The following is a 25,610-nucleotide window of genomic DNA, read 5'->3' as shown; positions in this document are numbered from 1 at the left end:
TCATCGCAATCTCTCACAATCTATGGCATCTATTGCAGCACTCTTTGAAATCAATAACTGACAAATATCTAGATTTCCAGTCGCAACAGCTCTATGCAACGGTGTTTCTTTCCCACAATCTATGGCATCTATTGCAGCACCCTTTGAAATCAATAGCTTACAAATATCTAGATATCCAGTCGCAGCAGCAATAAGTAAAGGCGTTTCTCTCCTATTGTTTAAGGCATCTATATCAGCACCCTTTGAAATCAATAGCTGACAAATATCTAGATCTCCAGTCACAACAGCTGTATGTAAAGGCGTTTCATCCAACAATCTAAGTTATGCATTGTTGCAACCTTAGAAATTAATAGCTGACAAATATCTAGATTTCCAGTCGTAACAGCTCTATTTAAAGGTGTTTCTTTCCCACAATCTATGGCATCTATTGCAGCACCCTTTGAAATCAAAGGCTGGCAATATCTAGATATCCAGTCGCAACAGCTCTATGCACCGGTGTTTCTTTCCCACAATCTATGGTATCTATTGCAGCACCCTTTGAAATCAATAGCTGGCAAATATCTAGATATCCAGTCGCAACAGCTCTATGTAAAGGTGTTTTTTTCCTTCAATCTATGTCATCTATTGCAGCACTCTTTGAAATCAATAAATGACAAATATCTAGATTTCCAGTCGCAACAGCTCTATGCAACGGTGTTTCTTTCCCTCAGCTATGGCATCTACTGCAGCACCCTTTGAAATCAATAGCTTACAAATATCTAGATATCCAGTCGCAGCAGCAATAAGTAAAGGCGTTTCTCTCCTATTGTTTAAGGCATCTATATTAGCACCCTTTGAAATCAATAGCTGACAAATATCTAGATCGCTGAAAGTTGGCAATTTTATCAGGGACCGGACCAGATTAAATTAGAAATAGTCGCTTCCCCAAATCCACCATCTGGGGGGGGGGGGGGGAGTTAATAGAAGGACAGTTAATTCCGAAAAAATTAGAAAAAATTAGATATTTTCAACTTACGAACGGGTTATCGGGTATTAATGAAATTTGATATTTAGAAGGACATTTGTGTCTCAGAGCTCTTATTTTAAATCCCGATCGGATTCGGTGACATTGCAGGGGGGTTGGAGGGGGAAACCGGAAATCTTAGAAAACACTTAGAGTGGAGAGAACAGGATGAAACTTGGCGGGAAGAATAAGCGCAAGTCCTAGATATGTGATTAACATAACCGCCTCGGATCTGTTCTCTTTAGGGGAGTTGGGGGGATTTCCAGTGATTTAGCAACTTCGTTGCTTCTGGACGTGCTAGGACGATGAAAATGGTAGGCATGCCAGGGACCTGCACAAATTTACTTGATAACTGTCGTTTCCCGAATTTAACTATCTGTGGGGGCTGAAAGGAGGGGAAATCGTGAAAAAAGAGGTATGTCGAATGGGTGATCGGATCTTAATTAAACTTGATATATAGAAAGATGTCATGTCTCAGATGTTCCATAATCAATTTGAATCAGATCCGGGGACATTTGGGGTGGAGGAAGAAAACAAAAATTCTGGAAACTGGAAATTCTGGAAAACGCCTAGAGTGGGGAGATCGAGATGAAACTTGATGAGAAGAATAAGCGCAAGTTCTAGATACGTTATTGACACAATTGGACCGGATCTGATCTCTTTGGGGGAGTTGGGGGGATATCTGGTGTTTTGGCGAGTTCGAGGATAAGCACAAGTTCTAGTTGCGTGATTGACATAACCGGACCGGATCTGCTATCTTTAGGGGAGTTCGGGAGGTGGTCCAGTGCTTTGGCGAGTTTGGTGCTTCTGGAAGTGCTAGGACGATGAAAATTGGTAGGCGTGTCAGGGACCCGCACTAATTGGTTTGATAACAGTCGTTTTCCCAGATTCGACCATCTGGGGGGCTGAAGGTTCTTGGCTCTTCTGGCCTCGTCAGAAGTGCCATATGGACTCTTGGCTCTTTTGATACCTTGTTTTTCTGCTTACTGCATAAAATAGTCCTGTATCTTTATTTGTCCTTTCGCAATGTGGGATTATAATTGACACCATAATCGAATCCCGTCAGGAGGGCTTCCTATGTTTGCATAATGACTTTCTTATGAATTCATAATGAATTCTGGTTATCTTGGATACCGTATGCATCACGCTTTTGAAAAACCGAAACAACGGGTACCTGTTTCTTATAAAAAGAAAGAATGTCAATTCAAACTTATCGGTTATATAATAAACACTATAAAATTTCGACACAAGAAACCGATCAAGAAACTGATTCTAGTAGTATTTACAGTCAAGAGCTTACCTTAGATATATACGACGCGTCACTACAAACTGGTTCCAGTGGAAGCCGCTGTCACTACTGCTAACAAGTTACTACAGCACTAAGACGCCTGACACCACCTAAGCTGCGCATGCTCTTCCTTTTTCTCCCAATCTATTCAAAGTCTCCCTTTATACACTCTCCCAAGGAGTTCCAATTTCTTTTCTTACAACCTTTTCCCACCCTTTTCGGGGATAAATTTATTTTTGTTTGACGGTAGATAGATGGCAGAAAAGGATGATTTTGGCAATGTGTCATCCTTCGTCCACAAAACGTGTCCTAGCCATCTCCACCTTTACCTCCAAGCTTTCTCGACCTTATAGCTGTAGAATGCGGTATTGAACTAATGAACGCCACTGGCTCCAGCAAAAAAAAAACTAATCGTTTTAATCCCAATTAAATGCTCAACAATCTCTTGTTCTCATAAAATAAGACAGCAGCAACTGAGGCATGTTTTCGTGTTTCAATGATAATTGCTGAAAATAATAAAAAAACTGACAAAAATGACAAATTAGTTAAAGCTGCGGATTTATTGTTGTACGATTTTAAAAACAAAGGTGAGATAATGTCATATATTCCATCTCCTCGAATGTCTGCAACTACAGTTATAGGAGAGTTCATTCAGTGAATTTTGGTGTGGTTGTACAACTTAAAACTAGTTAGATCGCTGCAGTTATTTTTACCTGCAACTTGAGCGTGCAATGATCTTCATAGCCTCCTTATAACAACATACAATATTTGCAAGTCTTTCAGCCTTGAAAAACAAATTCCATCTCTGCTTTCAACGCATTTCGACTGTTGCACAGCTCGTCACTTCACCTTTTAGAAACTGATTCTGATGAATTTTCTTCTTGAATCTTGCAACATTTTGAAGAAGACAACGCTGCAATGGACACGGAACTGGTTGATTTTCGAGGTGACCTATCTTTAAAAGCACTTGCTTCAAGATATGGAAATATTAGAGCTTTTGTCCCTAAGCCAAATATCTATTTTCAGTCCTGTTGGTTTACGAGCAAGGGCAATGTTTATCTCTAACACATCTGTGCGAGATTTTTGTTTTCCTCATGAAATTCATAAAAACTAAGCACAGGAACCGGTTGATTGGCGAATATTTGAACAACTGTATTCGAATGGCGGCTACAACGCATGAGCTGAGCCTGATATAAAAAAATATAATATTAAAATATTAAAAAAAACCTGTTGATGACAAAATAAACTGCCATCTCTCACATTGAAGTATGTTTTTTCTGATTTAAATATTTTGCTTATTTGTTTACGCAAATTACAAATATATGTTTGAAAGGTAACAAATAAGTGTGTAATTTCAAGAGAAATATGTATGATTTCCATTTTGTTGGACAGCCCCCACTAACATTTATAAGCTGTAAGAACTGATTCAGTCGCTTAAAATCAGCTGAAAGCTGATTTTAAGCGACTCACTGTCATCAGCTTTCAGCTGATGACAGTGAGGAAATGAAGTTGGCTAGCTCAATTTCAAAGCTGGACTAATCTTTGTTTGTGCTATATATAGCTCAGTTGTAGTTCAAAGAAAAATTGGTTGGTCAAACATAAGAATCCTTATAGATTGTATTAAATATGGCGGCGAAATTCAAAGAATTAAATCGTGAGCACTAATTAATAGAAACTCAGTATGTAGTTGTAAGATGTAAATAGACTGTATTTTATGGAGAGTCAATAATTAGAGTAACTAGTAGTGTATCCAAGGACGAGTTCAGGATTTTTTTTTTTGGGGGGGGGGGTAGGTGTACAAAAACCTTTACTAAACGCATATGCATTATGCTACTTTTTACGGGTCGGTCAAAATTTCAGAGGGGGAGGGGGGCTCAACCTTGATAACCTCCTGTATAAGGCCTTTGGAGTGTCCTTGATTGGAGGGGAGGCTCACTTGTAGGTTTCTTTATTTTCAGGTCAATTAGTTTAAATGTGTTTTTAAAATGTTCCCATATCAGGAATCTGCTCACCATTGTCCTGCACTTGGGGTATTTAGACTTGGGTTTTTATTTGCAAAATGCTCCCAAGTTGGGAATCTGCTCAACATTGTCCGCCAGTTGGGGTGTCTAGAAAATGGGGAAGAATTGACTTCATTTAATTGTTCTTGTTAAATCCCTTTTTAAATTTTATTTGCTTTTACTAGCAAAGCCTGCTGTGACGATTACCATGGACGATTCACATTTACCTGAACAGATGTCAGGACGACTTAACTTCCAAAAAGCCTTCCAGGGAAACATGGGACTTGCTATGAAGCTCCAAGAATTTCAGAAGAAGGCCGAGGAAACTTTAAAGGCTAAATTGTGATTTTCTTTTCTTTTTTTTTGCTTTGTATCTCAATTGGGACCTGTTAATGTCTTTTTGTTAATCTGCCGGTTTAGTTAGTATATAAAAAGAGTAAAATGAAATTTCTTCTTTTATGAATATTGGTATGAGATAATCGTTTTTTTTAAATAGACAAAATTGTTTCTGTCTCTTTTTTTCTTATTTTTAAGGCTATGGTCGAATTAGTGGTATAAGCTAACATCAGCTGACATTCCTGCATAGCTTGGGTTCAGAAGCTGTGTTTCTGCGTATAAAATAAGGCTTTTGCTTCTTCTGTCAAATTAATTGGATTCATCCAGTTAGCTAAATTAAAAATTATTGAGCGGGTGCCGACTTTCCACCTACTGATTTGCATCACAGAACGCCAGATATGCCGCAGAGTTCCGCCATGCTTGGTGCGTACCACCTGTGGTGCCACCTGGAAATAGGATGCCCCCTCGCAAATTATATGGAACGTTGTATATTCGTTTTTAAGAAGTATTTTAAATTCTGTCATTCAAACTTCAAAATATTCAAAGTAATCATACGGCCTTGAAAGACATCAATTTGTTAGAATCCAGCCAGCGATTCCGCTTACTGACAATGTGTAACAGATGGCAGTTTTGTCTCGTTGGCTTTATGACCAACTTTTAGTTTTATCCACTTGTTGGCTTTACCCATATTAAATGATTATGAAGAATTGGAGTTTCAACATAAATAATTTGACAATCCTGCTTTTCTATGTCAAAAAGTTAACATGGGCATAGAGTCCAATGCAAGGCTGGGATTTTTTTCTTTCTACTTGATCGCATATTTCTGTTTTCGTCAGTCATGTGTATGTTCTTACTTGCAGTCATAGATTTATTACCTGAATAGATACAGAAAACAGAAAAATATTGCATTAATTGAGAAGATAACACAGGTAATAACAATGGTGGCAGACAGTGGCTATAGAGAATCAGATCTAAACAACCGGTTTTGCCTACTTCAATCAAATGGAAGAAAAAGCGCAATGAGCGCGCCAGAGTTATGTGCAACGGATGTTGTAAAGTAGTTATTTTGAATAGTTGCATGTCCCTGTTTCAACCGTCAGAAAAAAGGTGTAAGGAGAAAAACGGCACCTATGTAAACCCTTTGCTGTGATAATTGTAACAGTAATTTATATTTAACGCATAATAAGCAAAAAAAGTGGAGCAATGAAATATAAAAAGAAAAGAGACCAAAAGAATAAACTAGAGTAAAAACACTGGATAATACCATGAAATAGCCCAAAATATGAAATATTAGACTCGGACAGCCCCTAATGTAGTAAGGCCAGTAACTATAAAAACTATGTGATGATGTGGGGATACAATATGATTTTGAAAATTTAATAAGCAGATTCATATTACTATATTCAAATATTCTCAATAAAAGAGAATGACCTTAATTGGCAATCGGTGACAAACAGCCATCGAAAAATTTTCTCAATGAAGAGCACCACTTTAAAAATGACCACATTCTTTAGCGTAAAGTGATTATATCAAAAGTAAAAATGTTTACTTTATAATGTATATATAATGTATATATATATAAATATATAAAATGTATATGATCTATATATATATATATATATATATATAAAAATGTATATCTTTATAATGTATATATATATATATATATATATATATATAAATGTATATGGAGTAAAATTACTCCATATATGAGGAGGGGTTGCTCCCTCATCAGTACCTTGTTCCTCTCGCTACAATATTTTATAACTTTTTTAAAAGCTTTCTATTCTAATTAAACGGCCCTTGGGTTTCAGGAGTTGTTTTTAAAGAATTGGGGCAAAACTTTAGTGTAAAGAGTAAGGTATTTAGGAATGGATAACCCTCTTCGTATACGGAATGATTTCTGCTCGCTTTAAGTTTTAATGTTGCTCCTTACTTCCAGTCGAAGAAAGAAATTTTAATTTAATTTCTGGTCGTTTTCAGAACACTGCCGAGAAATCTAGCTTCTCTCCGTGGAAATTTCCCTCCTATCACAGAAAATTCCTCCAAGTAAAGCTTGTGCCGCTTAAAATACCCCCCCTACTCTAAATTTTCCTTCAGGAGAATTACATCCTTGCTGAAAATCCACCAAGAAAATTTCTTGCAGACCCACTAACAAATACCATACGTAAACAATGAGTAAATTTATTAATTTACTGCCCTTTCCCTTGAAAAATTCGTCTAAGCATACATTCATTTGAAAAAGACTTTAATTTCTAATTGTTTTTCAAATTATGTCAAATATGCCCGTATGTGGAATATATTTCCTGGAAATTTCCCACCCACTGTGTAAAGTTACTCCCGCGGAACCCCATAGAGAATTTCTTCCGCAGAAAATGCCCCCTCCTTCACCCACGGAAAACCTTGCCAGACAATCACAAGCCCGCTGAAAATTTTCCCAGGAACATCTATACATGTTAAATCAAACACTTCGTGGTAACGAACTGTAATTAAGGAGCGACCCGGCTCAATAGTAACCAAAACTCTAAAAAATTGAATTTTGATATCAATAGCTACATCAAAAGAATTTTATTTTAATGCTGATTTTAAATATATAAGTTTTATCAAGTTTAGTTTTACCCATCAAAACTTACGAGCCTGAGAAAATTTGCTTTATTTAGGAAAATAGGGGGAAACACCCCCTAAAAGTCGTAGGATCATAAAGAAAATCACTCCATCAGATTCAGCGTATCAGAAAACCCTACAGTAGAAGTTTCAAGCTCCTATCTACAAAAATGTGGAATTTTGTTGTTTTTTTTCCAGAACACAAATCACGGGTGCGTGTTTATTTGTTTGTTTGTTTGTTTGTTTTTTTTGTTTTTTTTTTTTTTCAGGGGTCATCGTATCGACCAAGTGGTCCTAGAATGTCGTAAGAGGGCTCATTCTAATGGAAATGAAAAGTTCTAGTGCCCTTTTTAAGTGACCAAAAAAATTTGAGGGCATCTAGGCCCCCTCCCACGCTCATATTTTCCCCAAAGTCAACGGATCAAAATTTTGAGATAGCCATTTTGTTCAGCATAGTCGAAAACCATAATAACTATGTCTTTGGGGATGACTTACTCCCCCACAATCCCTGGGGGAGGGGCTGCAAGTTACAAACTTTGACCAGTGTTTACATATAGTAATGGTTATTGGGAAGTGTACAGACGTTTTCAGGGGGATTTTATTTTGTTTGGGGGTGGGGCTGTGGAGAGGGGGCTATGTTGGAGGATCTTTCCTTGGAGGAATCTGTCATGGGGGAAGAAAAATTCAATGAAAAGGGTGCAGGATTCTCTAGCATTACTGTAAGAAAACAATGAAAAATAAACATGAAAATGTTTTTTCAAATGAAAGGAAGAAGTAGCATTGAAACTTCAAACGAACAGAGATTATTCCGAATATGAGGGGTTCTAAAAATACTTTAGCATAAAGAGCGAGGTATTTAGGAGGAGATAAATACCTTGCTCTTTATGCTAAAGTATTTTTAGTAATTTCTACTATTTATTCTACGGCCTTTTTGATTCAGGGGTCATTCTTAAAGAATTGGGACAAAACTTACAATTTAGTGTAAAGAGCGAGGTATTAACGAGGGTACAAACCCCCTCGTATACATAATAAAAATATAAGGTTATGAAAGTTTGTTACGTAAGTGAATTCTTAAGTTACGTATATTTTTTACTAATAAAAACGTTCGTTAAAAATTAAAAGTTCTAGTTGCCTTTTTAAGTAACCGAAAAATTGGAAGGAAACTAGGCCTCCTTCTCCACCCCTTATTTCTCAAAATCGTCTGATCAAAACTAAGAGAAAGCCATTTAGCCAAAAAAAAGAATTAATATACAAATTTCATTTTTAATAATTTATGTGCGGAGAGCCAAAACCAAACATGCATTAATTCAAAAACGTTCAGAAATTAAATAAAAAAAACTAATTTTTTTAGCTGAAAGTAAGGAGCGACATTAAAACTTAAAACGAACAAAAATTACTCCGTATATGAAATGGGTTGTCCCCTCCCCAATCCCTCACTCTTTATGCTAAAGTTTGACTCTTTGCCACAATTCTACTTTTTAAAACAATTAAAAGCTTTAGCGTAAAGAGCGAGGGATTGCGGAGGGGACAACCCATTTCATATACGGAGTAATTTCCGTTCGTCTTAAGTTTTAATGTCGCTCCTTACTTTCAGCTAAAAAAAATTAGTTTTTTTTTATTTAATTTAGTAAAAAAGACGAAGTAAGAGAAGTAGGAAAGAATTTCATAAAGGGAGGCTTGCAAATCTGCCCAGTGTAAATTTTCCTCCCCAAGGAAAGTTTTCACCGTAGTAAATACCCCCCTCCAACCACCACCGTAAAAAAGAGGTCTGTACGCTTCCCAGTAACAAATAATTTGCGTATACACTGAATACATTTCATAGCTGTAAATGTATGTATACACCTACAGCCGTTTCCCCAGGGGACGTGGGGAGTCATGTTATCCCCAAAGGCATAGTTTTGGGACCTTTAAAAAATGCTAAACAAAATGGCTATCTCAAAATTTTGGTCTGACAACTTTAGCGGAAAAGGGGGCATGGAAGGGGGGTTAGCTGTCCTCTAATCTTATTGGCTACTTAAAAATGACACTAAAACTTTTGAATTCCTATCAAATAGCCCTCTCCCGATCTTCTAGGATTAATGGCTCGATAAGATCACCCTGAAGAATAATAATAAAAACTCATCCGTGATCTTTCTTTGCAAACATAAAAAAAAATCCCTATTTTATCATTTTCTTAAGAACTTAAAAAATACATCTACTAGGCCCTGACAGAGTACACTCATAATTCTATATGATTCTAGTTTTAAACTATTATAGCTATGGCTATACGGCCCTGGCGTTCTGTTTTTTCTTGGCAGTGGACTTGAGTTTCCGGTCCTAAGGTAGAATCCAACGTCTGTGATTTGTACGAATTTTTGAAGTGGGAAAGGATTCCTATAAGCTTTTTCTGAAAGGCTGAGCGGATTTTCGAGTTTTTTTTCTTTTGTTTTTTATCGAGCCCTATGAGGCTGATAGGAGGTTTTGGGTTCAAAGTCACGTAGTTCATATAGATAAAAGGTCAATGTAGACATTAAAACTTCGTTTAATCAACTTGATTGAGGTTATATTTTATAAAATACTGAACACTGAGTATGATTTTGCATCAGCTATCACGGAGAATAATCGGTGGGTGATTGCTTATGAGGTGGGTTATCTGATGCCCCGAAAAATTAATTTTGACACTCAAATTGTGTGAATTTATGTGAGCATTCAGGTAAATGTAAAGGATGATCTGTTGAGGGGTATAATAAACATTATCCCTAACCTTCCTCCATCAAAAAGTTCGTGGTAATGATCTGAAAGTAAGGAGTGGCAAAGGCTAATAGTAACCAATACTAAAACAAGAGCTTAGAGCTAGTATGGCACTTGTGACGAGGTCGGAAGAGCCAAGAGCTCATATGGTATGAGCTCTAGCAAAATTATAAGAATCTATAGATTGATTTGAATGGAAAATCAGAGGCTTAATACCGGTCAGGATTTAAGATGAGAGCTCTGAGTCACGAGGTCCTTCTAAATATCAAAATTCATTTAGATCCGATCACCCACTTGTGAGTTAAAAATACCCCAATTTTTCTAATTTTTAAACTCCCTTCATCCCCTCAGATGGTCGAATCGTGAAAAACGACTTTATCAAGTCAATTTGTGCAGCTCCCCGACACGCCTACCAATTTTCACAGTCCTAGCACGTCCAGTAGCACCAAACTTACCAAGGCACTGAACTCCACCCCGTAACTCCTCCAAAGGGAGAGGATCCAGTCTAGTTACGTCAATCTCGTTTCTATGACATTTGCTTAGTCTACCCACCAAGTTTCATCCCGATCTCTCCACTCTAAGCGTTTCCCAAGATTTCCGTTTTCCACCTCCAACTCCCCCCAATGTTAACAAATCTGGTCGGGATTTGAAATAAGAGTTCTGAGACATTTGTTCCTTCTAAATATAAAATTTCATTAAGATCCAGTCTCTGGTTCTTAAGTTAGAAATACCTCAATTTTTCAAATTTTTCGAAATTAACAACCCCCAGCTCCCCCCAAAAAAGTGCAGGACTTGTGCTTATTCTTCCCACCAAGCTTCATCCCGATCTCTCGACTCTAAGCGTTTCCCAAGATTTCTGGTTTTCAAGATTTATGTTTTTTTCCTTCCCTATGTCCGCGGACCCGATTTGAATTGAAAACAGAGCATCTCAGACATAAGATCTTTTTATATATCAAGTTTCATTAAGATCCGATCACCCATTCGTAAGACAATGATACCTCAATTTTCCCGTTTTCCAAGATTTCCAGTTCCACTCCCCCCTACCCCCCCCCAATGTCGCCAAATCTGGTCAGGATTCAAAATAAGACCTTTGAAACACAAGATCCTTCTAAATATCAAATTTCATTAAGATCTGATCACCCGCTCGTAAGTTACAAATACCTCATTTTTCTAATTTTTCCGAATTCCCCCCCCCCCTTACCCTACCAAAGACAGCAGATCCGGTACAGTTATTTCAGTCACGTATCTTGAACTCGGGCTTATTCTTCCCACCAAATTTCATCCTGATATCTCTGCTTTAAGCGTTTTCCAAGATTTCTGGTTCTCCCCTCCCCCAATGACACCGGGTCCAGTTGGGATTTAAAATAAGATATCTGAGTTACGAGGTCCTTCTAAATATGAAATTTCATCAAAATCCGATCACTCCTCCGTAAGTTAAAAATACCTCATTTTTTTCTATTATTTCAGAATTAACCCTCCCCCACTCCTCCCAAGATGGTCAAATCGGGGAAAAGACAATTTCTAATTTAATTTGGTCTGGCTCCTGATACGCCTGCTAAATTCCATCGTTCTGGCTTACCTGGAAGTGCCTAAAGTAGCAAAACCGGGACAGACAGACAGAGCGACCGACCGACAAAATATACAATCGTTATGTGTCACTTGGTAGATACCAAGTGCCATAAAAACAGATTTGATAACAATTTTTTCTGAAATAGCTAATCGGCTTATAAGTATCAAGGAACTATTTAGAGCAATTATTACAAAATAAAACTGGAAAACAATTATCATCTAATCGAAGAGTCAGCGATAGGTCTAGACATTGATGTTCTCATGCATTCGGTTAAATTACGTAACAAATATTCCATGCACTTCCAGTTTCGAGATTCTTATTACAAACAGGAAAGGGGCCTTCCTATGGGAGTACCTCTATCAGGCCTACTCGCAAATATTTTCGTCGAGAATCTTGAAAATTGGGCCCTGGATTCGTAATTTCTTAATCGTGTCTTTTGGGGACGTTTCATGGACGACGTAATTTCAGTTGGAATTATGGCGAAAGTGAACTTAAAGGTTTTCTAGAACATTTAAATATTTACGATAGAAACCTGCAATTCACTCTAGAGACAGAAACAGATGGAAAAATACCCTTTTTAGATGTATTAATAATACGTAGTGTGAATAAACTCGATTTTACGGTTTACAGAAAACCTACGCATAATAATAGATACCTTCACTTCAAATCTAACCATCCTCCACAGGTTTAAAGAGGTGTGGTAATATTTCTGGTGGATAGAGTACTTGATATCTGTTCAGAGCCGTATCAGACAGTTCGTGGTAACGAACTGTAGTAAGGAGCGACCCGGCTCAAAAGTAACCGAAACTCCAAAAAACGGAATTTTGATACCAATAGTTGCATCAAAATTATTGTATTTTAATGTTGATTTTAAATATATAAGTTTCATCAAGTTCAGTTTTACGTATCAAAAGTTATGAGCCTGAGAAAATTTGTCCTATTTTAGAAAATAGGGGGAAACACCCCCTAAAAATCATAAAATCTTAAAGCAAATCACACCATCAGATTCAGCGTATCAGAGAACCCTACTATAAAAGTTCCAAGCTCCTATCTACAAAAATGTGGAATTTTGTATTTTTTGCCAGAAGACAAATCACGGATGCGTGTTTATTATTGTTGTTTTTTTTTTTCTTTCTTTTTCCTAGGGGGTGATCGTATCGACCCAGTTGTCCTAGAATTTTGCGAGAGGGCTCATTCAAACGGAAATGAAAAGTTCTAGTGCCCTTTTTAAGCAACCAAAAAAATTGGAGGGCACCTAGGCCCCCTCCCACGCTCATTTGTTTCCCAAGGTCATCGGATCAAAATTCTGGGATAGCCATTTTATTCAGCATAGTCGACAAACCTTATAACTATGTCTTTGGGGACGACTTACTCCCCCACAGTCCCCGTGGGAGGGGATGCAAGTTACAAATTTTGACCAGTGTTTGCATATAGTAATGGTTATTGAGAAGTGTACAGATGTTTTCAGGGGGATTTTTTGGTTGGGAGGGAGGAGTTGAAAAGAGAGGGTTATGCGGGGGAAACTTTCCACGGAGGAATTTGTCATGGGGGAAGAAGATCTCCATAAAGGGGGCGCAGCATTTTCTAGCATTATTAAAAAAAAAACAATGAATAAATAAATATGAAAAAGTTTTTTTCAACTCCAAGTAAGGAGTAGCATTAAAACTTAAAACGAACAGAAAATATTACGTATATAAGGGGTTCAGCTCCTCCTAATACCTCACTCTTTACGCTAAAGTATTTTTAGTAATGTCAACTATTTATTCTACGGCCTTTGTGATTCAGGGGAAAAAATTTAAACTTTAGTGCAAAGAGCGAGGTATTGACGAGTGGGCGAACCCTCTCATATACGTAATAAAAACATACGAATATAGACGTTTGTTACGTAAGCTAATTCGTAAGTTACGTATATCTTTTACTAATGAAAACTTTCGTAAAAAACTAAAAGTTCTAATTGCCTTTAAAAGTACCCAAATAATTGGAGGGCAACTGGGCCTCCTCTGCCTCCTTTTTTCTCAAAATCATTCGATCAAAACTATGGGAAAGCCATTTAGCCAAATAAATAAATATGCAAATTTCGTTTTAATTATTCATATGCGGAGAGCCGAAACCAAAACATGGATTAACTAAAAAAAGTTCAGAAATTAAATAAAAAAAAAACAAGTTTTTTTAACTGAAAGTAAGGAGCGACATTAAAACTTAAAACGAACAGAAACTACCCCGTACATGAAAGGGGCTGCTCCCTCTTCAACGCCCTGCTCTTTACGCTAAAGTTTTCACTGTTTTAAAAAGTAGAGTTGAGAGAAAGAGTCAAACATTAGCGCAAAGAGCAAGGCGTTCAAAGATTCAGCGGAAAACCTTATAACTATGTCTTTTGGGACGACTTACTCCCCCAGAGTCCCTGTGGGAGGGGCTACAAGTTACAAACTTTGACCAGTGCTTACATATAGTAATGTAAATTACTAAAAATAATTTAGCATAAAGAGCGAAGTATTTATCTCCTCCTAAATACCTCGCTCTTTATGCTAAAGTATTTTAGAACCCCTCATATGCGTAATATTCTCTATTCGTTTTAAGTTTTAATGCTTCTCCTTACTTTCAATTGAAAAAACCTTTTCATGTTTATATTTTCATTTTTTTTTTTAATAGTAATGGTAGAAAATCCTTCACCCTTTTCATTGAATTTCTCTTCCCCCATGAAATATTCCTCCAAGGAGAGATCCTCCCATATAGCCCCCTGCCCCTGAACCCCAAACCCAAACAAAAAAATCCCCCTGAAAACGTCGGTACACTTCCCAAAAACCATTACTGTATGTAAACATTGGTCAAAGTTTGTAACTTGCAGCCCCTCCCCCAGGGACTTTGGGGGAAGTCCCTGCACTCTTTTCATTTGGGGATGTAAGTCATCCCCAAAGACATAGTTATTATATTTTTCGACTATGCGGAACAAAATGGCTGTCTCAAAATTTTGATCCGCTGACTTTGGGAAAAAAAATGAGCGTGAGAGGGGGCCTAGGTGCCCTCCAATTTTTGGTCACTTAAAAAGGGCACTAGAACTTTTCATTTCCGTTAGAATGAGCCCTCTTGCAACACTCTAGGACCACTTGGTTGATACGATGACCCATGGGACAAAAAAAAACAAACAAACAAACAAACAAATAAACACGCACCCGTGATTTGTCTTCAGACAAAAAATACGAAATCCCACATTTTGTAGATTGGACCTTGAAATGTTTCTATAGGGTTCTCTGATACGCTGAATGCGATGGTTTGATTTTCGTTAGGATCCTATGACTTATAGGGAATGTTTCCCCCTATTTCCCAAAATAAGGCAAATTTTCTCAGGCTCTTAACTTTTGATGACAAAGACTAAATTTGATGAAACTTATATATTTAAAATCAGCATATACATATTTTAATCATATATATTAAAATCAAAATTCCATTTTTTAGAGTTTCGTTTACTATTGAGCCGGGTCGCTCCTTACTACAGTTCGTTACCTCGAACTATTTGATTGTATAAAACGATGTCACTTGACTTGTTGATGGATCCGTCCATCCTAGGGCAGAATTTTTTTTTTAACTTAATTTCTGAATGTTTTTGAGTCAATGCATGTTTTGATTTTGGCTCTCCGCAGAGGAATAATTAAAACGAAATTTGAATTTTTTTTTTTTTTTTTTGGCTAAATGGCTTTCTCATAATTTTGATTGAATGATTTTAAGAAAAGAAGAACTGGGGAGGAAGCCTAGTTGCCCTCCACTTTTTGGTTAATTAAAAAGGCAACTAGAACATTTAAATTTTTACGAATATTTTTATTAATAAAAGATATACGTAACTTATAAATTAGCTTACGTAAAGAACTTTTTATTCTCATGTTTTATTACATATATGAGAGTGTTCACCCCCTCGTCAGTACCTCTCTCTTTATACTAAATCTTAAATTTTGTCCCAATCCATTAAGAATGACCCATGAATCACAAAAGCCGTAGAATAAATAGCTGACATTACTAAAAATACTTTAGCGTAAAGAGCGAGGTATTAGGAGGAGGTGAGCCCCTCATATGGGTAATAATTTCTGTTTGTTTTAAGTTTTAATGCTGCTCCTTACTTCCAGTTGAAAAAAACTTTTTCATATTTATTTTTTCGTTGTTTTTTTTTTAAATAATGCTAGTAAATTCTGCGCTCCCTTCATGGAAATTTTCTTCCCCCATGACAAATTCCTCGATGGAAAGTTCCCCCAGCATATCCCCCTCTTCTCAACCCCTCCCCCCAACCAAAAAATCCTCCTGAAAACGCCCGTACACTTCCCAATAACCATTACTATATGTAAGCACTGGTCAAAGTTTGTAACTTGTAGCCCCTCCCACAGGGACTGTGGGGGAGTAAGTCGTGTGGGGCAACTAGGCCTCCTTCACCATCCCTTATTTCTCAAAATCGTCTGATCAAAACTAAGAGAAAGCCATTTAGCCAAAAAAAGAATTAATATGCAAATTTCTTTTTAATAATTTATGTACGGAGAGCCAAAATCAGAAATGCACTAATTTAAAAACTTTCAGAAATAAAATAAAAAAACAATTTTTTTGAAATGAAAGTAAGGAGCGACATTAAAACTTAAAACGAACAGAAATTGCTCCGTATATGAAAGGGGCTTTTCCTCCTTGACACCCCGCTCCTTGCGCTAAAGTTTGATTCTTTCTCGCAACTCTACTTTTTAAAACAATAAAAAACTTTAGCGTAAAGAGTGGGGCGTCGAGGAGGAAAAATCCCTTTCATATACGGAGTAATTTCTGTTCGTTTTAAGTTTTAATGTCGCTCCTTGCTTTCATTTCAAAAAACTTGTTTTTTTTTTATTTAATCCTGAAAAAGACTTATGCCAGCCTTGCCTCTTACTTAGACCATCTGTCTTCGCTTTTTCTCCAATTTTTTTTTTTTGGCTTCATTTTTTTCATCACAGTTGACCAAGTTGATTTCAATTGAAACAAAGTTCAAGCTAAAATATATTCTTTGGTATTATTCAAATTAGGTCAACTTGGGTTTTACTAGTTAGTCAACTTGTTTCAAGGTTATAGACATTTGGCAATTGGTCTTTCCTCAAATCCGGTTTTTATGTGAAAATTGTAAAAGAAAAAAAGGAGGAAAAAGTGATGAAATTTTAAGTACGATAGGAGCTATATACTTTCTGTTTGTTTCAAGTTTAAATGTTATATGTTAATGTTACATGTTAAATGTTAATGTTACAAGTTAAGTGTTAACCCAAGTTAACCAAAAATGTTTTGTTTTTGTTTCAATCAATAAAATCAATAAAAATGGATTTTATTAAAACCATTATATATTTTTCGCATATTCTGGGAATGATAAGTTTTTAGTTTTTAAACCAATCACTTTCAACTATTAAATAGGAACTATCCCTTTTAATTTCCAATCAATTTAGCCCTTTCCGAAGTTTCAAAGCGTTTTAAGTTTCCTTTCAAAACGTAATTGCGCCAAATGCTATTGTATGAGATAAACTAAATATTAAATAGTATTAGCAAAGCATGATTTATAGCCAGGCAAACCTAAGCACCCTAAAATTATGATTACAAGAAAACTTCACGTACCGCTTTCATTTTGGCAGTGTAAGCCATTTTCTTTTGAAAATTTTTACCATATTTCTTCTTTTTCGCCTTTTCATGCTCTATCTTCTCCTAAAACATGAAATAATAATAAAAAAACACTAAACCTAAAACCGTTATCTATTTTTCGCATATTCTGGAAATGATAAGTTTTTAGTTTTTAAACTAATAGGCGAACGTTTTCAGTTAGACTTTTACCTTCGCTACTATTTTTAATACTTTTGAGACAAAATGGTTAGATTTTAAGGAAATCAGCAAGTCATTGCAAAATAGCAGTTGAACTTAAGGACAGAAAGAAAGAAAAACAAAGAAAAAAATGGAAGAAAAAAGGACAGTAAAATTAGCCTTTCCAATCAAAAAACTTTTGATATTTCCTGAAGGACTTTACCATACATTGAAATGGGGTTTCAGGATATTACAAAGAAACTTAGAATATATTTGCTTCAAAATTATGACTTACATCAAAGACAGAAAAAGAGAAGATGAAAAAGAGACAAGAATTGCTACCTTTACTCTATTCAAGAGAACATCCATTAGCCTTAATGATTCTAGAACTCGCTAAAGCGCTAGAAATCCCATCAACTCCTCCGAAGAGATGGGATCGGGTTATGTCAATAGTGTATCTAGAACTTGTGCTTATTCTTTCCATCAAATTTCATCCCAGTCCCTCCACTCGAAGTGTTTTACAAGATTTCCTTTCCCCCCCTATAGCCTCCAATGTCCCCAGATCCGATCCAAATTGAAAATGGGGCATCTGGGACGTGACATCTTTCTATACATCAAGTTTCATTAAGATCCGATCAGCAATTCGTGAGATAAATGTACCTCAATCACTTATCCAGAACTTCTGCTTATTCTTCACACGAAGATCAACCCCATCTCTCCACTCCAAGCGTTTTCCAAGATTTTTGGTTTCCCCCTCCAGCTCCCTCCAATGTCAATCAATCCGGTCAGGATTTCAAAAAAGAACTCTCAGACACAAGGTTCATCTCAATATCAAATTTCATTAAGATCCGATCACCCGTTCGTAAGTTAAAAATACCTCATTTTTTCAAATTTTTCCGAAATATCCGTCCTTCAACCACCCCTCCCCCTGATAGTCGAATCGGGGAAGGAACTATTTTAATTCAATATGGACCGATCCATGATACGCCTGCCAACTTTCAGCGATCGCTATATTGATCACGTATCTAGTTTCAGATCTTCTTCATATAAAAATTAGAGTTGTTTGGGTTTCGAACCTAAGAGCTCTCGCACCCTAAGCGAGAATCAAACCACTAGAGCAGCAAGCCACCCTTAAGAACAACAATTATTGGTTTTATTGGCAAATAAAATTCCTTTTAACTATCTCGTTCACTCGCTCCACCCACCTCCAGATGGTCGAGTCGGGGATGAGACTAGGTCTAATTTAATCTGGTCTGGTCCCTCTAACGCATGTCAACTTTCATCGCCCTAGGAAATCTGGAAGTGCCCAAACTAGCGAAACCGGAACTGACAAACAGACTGTTAGACCCACGGACAGAAATTGTGATCGCTATATATGTCACTAGGTAAATACCAAGTGCCATAAAAACCTTATATATGCCAGGGACATAATTCCTAACTTTTTAACTATGTTGAACATAATGGCTATCTAAAAATCTTGATTGGATGTGTTTGGGGGAATGATGGGTGTGCGAGGGGGGTTAGTTCCCATCCAATAGCTTTTAATTATTAAAAAGAGCACTAGCCCCTTCAATTTCCAATCAAATGAGCCTTTTTGAAATTTCTACGAAGGCAAATGGCCATCTCAAAATTTCTATAAGTTACATTTAGGGTAAATACAAGGTGCAGGGAGGGGGGCATCTACTTTCCGATCAATCGGAATCTTAAAAAGGGCACTAGAACTGCTGATTATCAATCCAATAAGTCCACTTCAAATTTTACACGATCACTCTTTCTATATACACATTTTATGCCCCAGGGCACAAAATAAAACCCTTGCCCCGAGGGCTGTAGTAGGGGGCTGTCATCCTCAAAAGCATAATTTCTGGAACTTTCTACTGCGTTACACAAAATGGCTATCTTAAATTTTGATTGAATGTGTTTGGGTAAATGGTCGGCACATGAGGGGATTTAGTTGCCCTCCAATCACTTTCTACTATAAAAAAGAGCATTAGCCCTTTTAATTTCCGATCAAATGAGCCCTTTTTGAAGTTTCTATAAGAACAAATGGCCATTTCAAATTTTCTATCAGACACATTTCGGAAAAATACAAGGTGGTGGGAGGGGGGATATCCATCCTTCTATCACTCTTAATTTCGAAAAAGGCCCTTCCGGACCTTTCAGCTACGTTGAACAAAATTTTGATTAAAAGGGTGGGAAAATCGTGATCATGGGAGTCGAATCACTTTCGACAATTAAATAGGTACTACTCCTTTTAGTGTCCAATCAAATAAGCCCTTTTTGAAGTTTCTACCCTTTGATACGAAGTGCCCTGGTCTAAACAAAACAAAAATAAATAATGCATTGTGTTCACATCGCTCTTTAATTGAGCAGCGCCCTACAGGGCTGCCACAGGTTTGGCGGCACAAAAAAGTGACTTTTTGGAACTGAAAAAGGGACTTTTGGGGATCTACGGTCGTTACTACCAAGCCTATAATGCAGATGTACCGCATGTCTTTTGATAGCCAGGATTAGAGGCCAGGGATGCTAAGAAAAAAATAGATCACCTGGAATTTCATTACAACCCGGAAGGGATATAGAGCAGATTCGCCCTTCCATAACACCTTCCAATCTTTCTTTCCATTTTTAATTTTGATTCTGCATTTTTATTTTAGATATATACGTAAAAAATACAAAAGTAAAAATAAAACTGAAACTGGATGAAACATATTTCACACTTTTCTTACTGTTTCAAAAGACTAGTTATGAGCAGTTGCTTCTTATTCTGGATTGCCGTCTGCTTGGTTTCAAGATCTTTTGATAATTTTTTTTTGTTCATGGCGGAGTGCTAATAATCCATCTAGCTTTGACTGGGCAAGCTAGATATTTACCATATTGTTCTTATGAATTCCTTTCTTCAGTTGATTCCTTACTTCTTGAAGCATCTGATCAGTAGCTTTATCCTTAGTCCCGAATGCTTTCTTTTTCTCGAAGTTTTCTCAAGAGTCTTTATCATTTCTTTGTTCTTCGACATTTCAGCGATTAGCTACTGCTTTCGCTGTTCTTCTTTTTCCAACTTGTGTACCATTTTTTCTCAACTCTTTATCTCGTTTCAGATAGATTTGATAGCTCTTCCGCACTGACCTGGCAAGCTTTATGAAATCTTTAGTAATACAAACCTTTGGAGCAGTACCACCAGCTCAACACAACCCATCAGCAACAAAAAGCTTGAAATTCAATATGCGCTCATTCATGGACACTCTCTGAGAATCCTCCCAGACAGTGAAACACCGCGCTCAACATTGGCCGAACCATGAGAAATAATTAACGTATTCTTCACCACAACAGCCGAATTTAGATATTTCCCATCTTCGATTAGTCTATTCCATCATTCATATGTCCTTGCCGGCAAAGATGGGAACTCGTTCATCTGAACTAGCTTAAACCTGCGTAACAGCAAATCAATTTTCGGGCGACATACTGAATCGAATTTGACTTCGAAAACTGGCTCGGGTAAAAGAAAGACAAGTTTTTCGGGAACCAAGATCATCCGGTCAAAGCTTGCTTTAAAATGTACTTTGCAGCCGATGCGCAGTGCTTTGGTAAACTCAGCAAAAACACATATTTTGCAAGCTCGTCAGTAGCTCTGACAGGTCTGAACTTCTCCATAAGATAGGAAGTGCATTTTTATCATATTCGAACTGTCTTGGACTCAAGTCTTCTAACAATTTCTGAGCTGCTTCGGCTTTCAAGATACGCCCAGCAAGTGTTCGAACAAGAAGCTCCAGTTCCATAAAGATTTCATGTATCAACAGTTCTTCGCGCTGGAACTTCAAAGTAGACCGAGTAAAAAGACTAAAACTGTCATCAATGAACTGAAAGTCCACTTTCAAAGTGGACCGCTTCAGGACTTTTGCAATCTCATTATATGCGTTCGATCTCATGAAACTAGAATTTTTCTTCAGAATGAAGACGGTAAAATATTCGACAATAGCTGGCCACAGCTCAATCAGCCTAGCAGCAGCAGGACAAATCGATAGCCATCGGGCTGGTACATGTTTGAAAAAGTTCAACCTGGGAACGCCAGTTTTCTGCAAAATTTTGAAGTCTTCCAGCTGTGCAGGCCAATCGTGAAAAAAGTAATACATCTTCACAATGAGATCAGAACAAGTCTCCCTAACATCTTCAAGGCTTTTGCAAAGGGCGTTGTGTACAATGTCAATTCTGCAGGTGCTTATGTTTAAAAGTCCATCTCCGTTTGTTACCTTACGTTTCTCACTGTCCATTAGTCTGAACAATTTTTTACTCACATTTGGGCCATCACGACTCAAAGTAAGCAGCTTAGAGAGGGACAAGCTGCTACCATCAATTTCCTTCAGAATTTCTGATTTTAGGTCCTCTTCGGTGGCGTGACCTAAGAAACAAGTCTTTAGATGCCTTTTTACCACCTGATTCATCTTTTCAGACTAGAAAAAGATTCGAATATGTAACCCCTTTTTGCTTTCGCTGTTGGTAGTTTCATCAAATTCAATTACATAATAACTATTACCAATTTCCACCAATGGAATCTTCTGAAATGTGGTCCAAGCACTTCTATCGGAGTAGTCAGATCCAATCATCTTTAGAGCCCATGTAATTTCAGCTATTACTGTTCACTCATTTACTGAGTAAGTGTAATTCCTAGTTTGATTACCTTCCAGGGTGCAGCTGGAGGCTGAAGTCAAGCAAAGTTGATGGGTTTTAGCTTGGTCTGAACATTTTTCTTATTTTCTCCAGTCCGAGAGTGCTGCAGTAGAGAGTAACAACCTTTCTGACAAGCAAGTGATGACTTACAAATGGCACAATAGAGCAAGTGTACATGTCCATGGACTCCTCTGCACCACTCTTTCATCTGGTGCCCTGTTTCGTTTTTCTCCTCAAGCCAAACATTCTCGAGTTTGCACTTTCCCATTTAAGTTCAGTTATAAGCAGTTACTGTTAAGCCAGAAAAAAGAAGAGAAGTTAGGAGCAGTTATGCCAAGAGGCTATTAGCCCTCAACTCCCTAAATTCCAAGGCTGGTGGCACGTGTATCTGGCAAAACACAGCCTTTTAGAATTCAAAGCTAGCTAGGCCCACGTATCTAGCATAAAAATGAGAAAATAATTAAATCTCCTGAAAGCTAGGATAAAAAATATATTCAAATATGACCCCAGAGGCAAAGGGTGTTAATCCTTTTGGCTACTTTAAAGTATCTTTAATTCATACAGTAATGTTGTAAAATTTACATTGAAAATGACTTACATGAAACCAAAACCGAAATACCATACCTTCCATAATGGTTTCCATTACTTAGAGATACTCCTAAATTAAGGTCCTAAAAAACTATTTCTACGTGCGGTTTGTTTAGAATGAAGTGTATTTTGTGATAAAAATAATTTTTCAGAATTAGCCCTCCCCCCAACTCCCCAAAGAGAGCGAAAAAAAATTGATCTGCAAAAAAATAATGTCGTTAGTCATGCGTTTGGACAATAAAAGACTAGAAAAGAATTACAGCAAAGCAGGATCAAAAATTATCTCGATTCCACAGAGTTCGTTAGGAATTACTTCTCAGCTCCAAAATTCAACCTAGAAAAGAAGCTAATTTTGGCCATCCTTCGTTTTTAGTACTGCAAAGATGTCCTTGCTTTTATGCTTATGATGTGTTTCATTTCGTTGTTCTAAAAAAAACGCCTTACAAGCCTTAGACACCTAGATTAGTAACTATAGATACAATTTCAATCAACCACATAGAATGTCAACGACGACAAAAATGGAAAGGATGCCTACTTGGAACCTTAGAAAATTTGCCTGATTTTGAACAAGGTGGGAAACAACCCTAAAGCATCAAGTGATCCTTATAAGAATCACACCATCAGACCCAGGGTATCAGAGAACCCTCTTGTAAAGGTTTCAAACTCTTATATACAAAAATGTGATTTTTTTTCCCCCGAAGAAAGATCACGGAAGGATGTTTATTAGTTCATGTTAAATATGTTTACTACTCATACTGCAACTGTTGCTATATTGCAAGCAGAGGGTATTAAGCTGAAGCTTTCAAGGCACATTTAGACGGACGCTGAAATAAATAAAAACGAACACTGATCATGAATAATGTCAAAAGGTTGACAAATTAATATCTCAAAAACGGCTCAGATTATTAAGTTAGACTTTCCAGGGTAAGTTGTGGCAGATTTTGAACTCAAAAGAAAATGGTACGTGTATACTTTTAAAATCGTTCGGTATTTCAAACAACTTCTTATATTTGAAAAGTACAAGAGAAAACAATACAAGAGAAGAAAGGAAGATGGTGTAGTATAGCTGACTAATTAAATCAGAATTTGATTTCAGTAAAAATATTAAGATACAAAGTACAAAATGCAACATTTCGAAATACTATTTTTTATTGTGATAAAAGCGCACATCCTTATAAGTATAGGCTTGTAAAGGAAATTGAGAAATAATCGCTTCATTGCTTATATACGTATGTAATCTGAAATGAAACGGTTGACCTATGGTATAAAAGACACATTTTATGGGATCGAGCAATTTTTTCTATTTAAATTACCTGACTGACCTCTGTTGCGTTTGATTAGGAATACCTTGGAATTTTGTAAGTGTTTTGATGTTTTATGTTTTGTAACTGGAAAATTGTATTTGTTTTACACTGTGGGACGTTTAGTCCCAGTGCCGTATATAAAGCCATTTTCCTTATGCCGTTTGTGTTGAGTTAAATAAAGTAATTGCATTATACCAAACTTCTCATTTCTGCAAAAAACTCCCATTTCAAAGTATTTTCCTTGTTGTGTTATAAAAACGACTTACTAGATAACACGCAAATTAAGTACGGTTTTCATGTAGCCTACCATCCTCTGACTTGATTTTATATGAGACTTTTCTTGGAAATATTTTTCATTTGTTGTTTAATAATTGTGATTTATGACTGATTAATCTCATTAACTGGGTTTACTTTGAAATCAAATCAGGCTACTTAAAAATCCCATATCAAACTACCAAAGTTTGACAACAAAGCAAAATGAAATAATATTATAATGTGCCCCTTAAAAAATGATATTTTATTTATGAAGTAATTTTCATTCTTGTTTCGACAATCAAGAAAATATTCTTAGGCTCGTAACCTTTGATGGATAAGACTAAACTTAATGAAATTTTTTATATTTGAAGTCAGCATAAAAATTTGTTTCTTTTGATATATATTTTTGTATCAAAATCCGTTTTTATATAACCGTTATTTCGTGTTTTGGTTACTATTCAGCCGATTCTATGATTTTTTAATGAAGTGTATTTTATGTTGGAAATAACGGTTTTTAGCAGTTCTTAGCCATTATGAGATGGCTGGAACCCTAATTTAAGGGCTTAGAAACCTATTTTTAGGTACGTTTTGTTTAGAATGTATTATATAGTAGATATAAAACATTTAGCATTCATTAGTCATTACGAGACACCCTGACCCTCTAAATTAACCGCCGATAAAGATAATTGTAAGTACGATTTGTTAAAAATAAATTGTATTTTATGTTAAAAATGAAGTTTTTTTTAGCAGTACTTAGCCATTATGAAATAGCCAAACACCTAAATTAATGGCAAATCAACTTATTTGTAAATACTATTTGTTTAAGATGAAGTGTAATTTAAGGTAGAAATAACGATTTTTAACTGTTCTTAGCTATTATGAGATAGCCATATCCCTTAATTAAGGGCTTATAAACCTATTTGTATATTTGATTCATTCAGAAGAAAGTATATTTTATGAAAGAAATAAAAAAACTTAGATGTCCTTGGCTATTACTATATAGAAAGACCCCTAAAGTACGGGTCTATAAACTTATTTGAAAGTACAATTGTATAATTGAAGTGTTTTTTCTTGTAGAAATAACAATTATTTAGCAGTCCTTAGCTAATACGAGATAGCCAGGCCCATTAGTTAAAGGCCTATAAACTTATTTGTAAGCATGATTTATTTACAGTAAAGTATATTTAAGGTAAAAAATAAAGATTTTTAGCCGTCCTCAGACATTAAAAATAGCCAGGTCCCTAAATTAAGGGCCAATAAACTTATTTTGAAGTCCAATTTGTTTAAAATGAAGTGCATTTTATGGTAAAAATTAAATAAATACAATTTTTTTCTTAACAAAAACTGAAAGTAAGGAACAGTATTAAAACTTAAAACTAACAGAAATTATTGCGTAAATGAAGGGGGTTGCCCCCTCCTCAAAACCTCGGTCTTTACGCTAAAAATTTTCAGTACTTTTAAAAAAGCTATTTTGTTCTAATTAATGTTTTTG

The 25,610-nt window shown here is 36.3% G+C and overlaps 1 protein-coding gene across 1 annotated transcript; it reads right to left on the bottom strand.

The window, feature by feature from the left end:
- On the bottom strand, positions 1 to 20,838 carry LOC136025752 (ankyrin repeat domain-containing protein 39-like). The gene is made up of 3 exons (XM_065701739.1): positions 20,695 to 20,838; positions 17,130 to 17,216; positions 1 to 240 (listed from the first exon to the last, which is right to left on the bottom strand). The coding sequence occupies exons 1-3, from the start codon at positions 20,836 to 20,838 to the stop codon at positions 1 to 3; spliced, it is 471 nt and encodes a 156-aa protein (XP_065557811.1).
- Positions 20,839 to 25,610: the final 4,772 nt, after the last annotated feature.

This window comes from Artemia franciscana, chromosome 4 (assembly GCF_032884065.1).
Source record: "Artemia franciscana chromosome 4, ASM3288406v1, whole genome shotgun sequence".
Taxonomy (NCBI): domain Eukaryota; kingdom Metazoa; phylum Arthropoda; class Branchiopoda; order Anostraca; family Artemiidae; genus Artemia; species Artemia franciscana.
This window is presented reverse-complemented; position numbering and strand designations above follow the sequence as displayed.

What these genes read in the sequence shown, in the direction of transcription:
- LOC136025752 (XM_065701739.1), bottom strand. Translation starts at nt 20,838, where the DNA reads ATGATCTTGGTTCCCGAAAAACTTGTCTTTCTTTTACCCGAGCCAGTT. An exon ending in ACGAGTTCCCATCTTTGCCG is followed by an intron (nt 17,217 to 20,694) that starts GCAAGGACATAT and finishes TTCATGTTTTAG; the next exon opens with GAGAAGATAGAGCATGAAAA. An exon ending in ACACTGCCAAAATGAAAGCG is followed by an intron (nt 241 to 17,129) that starts GTACGTGAAGTT and finishes TTGATTTCAAAG; the next exon opens with GGTGCTGATATAGATGCCTT.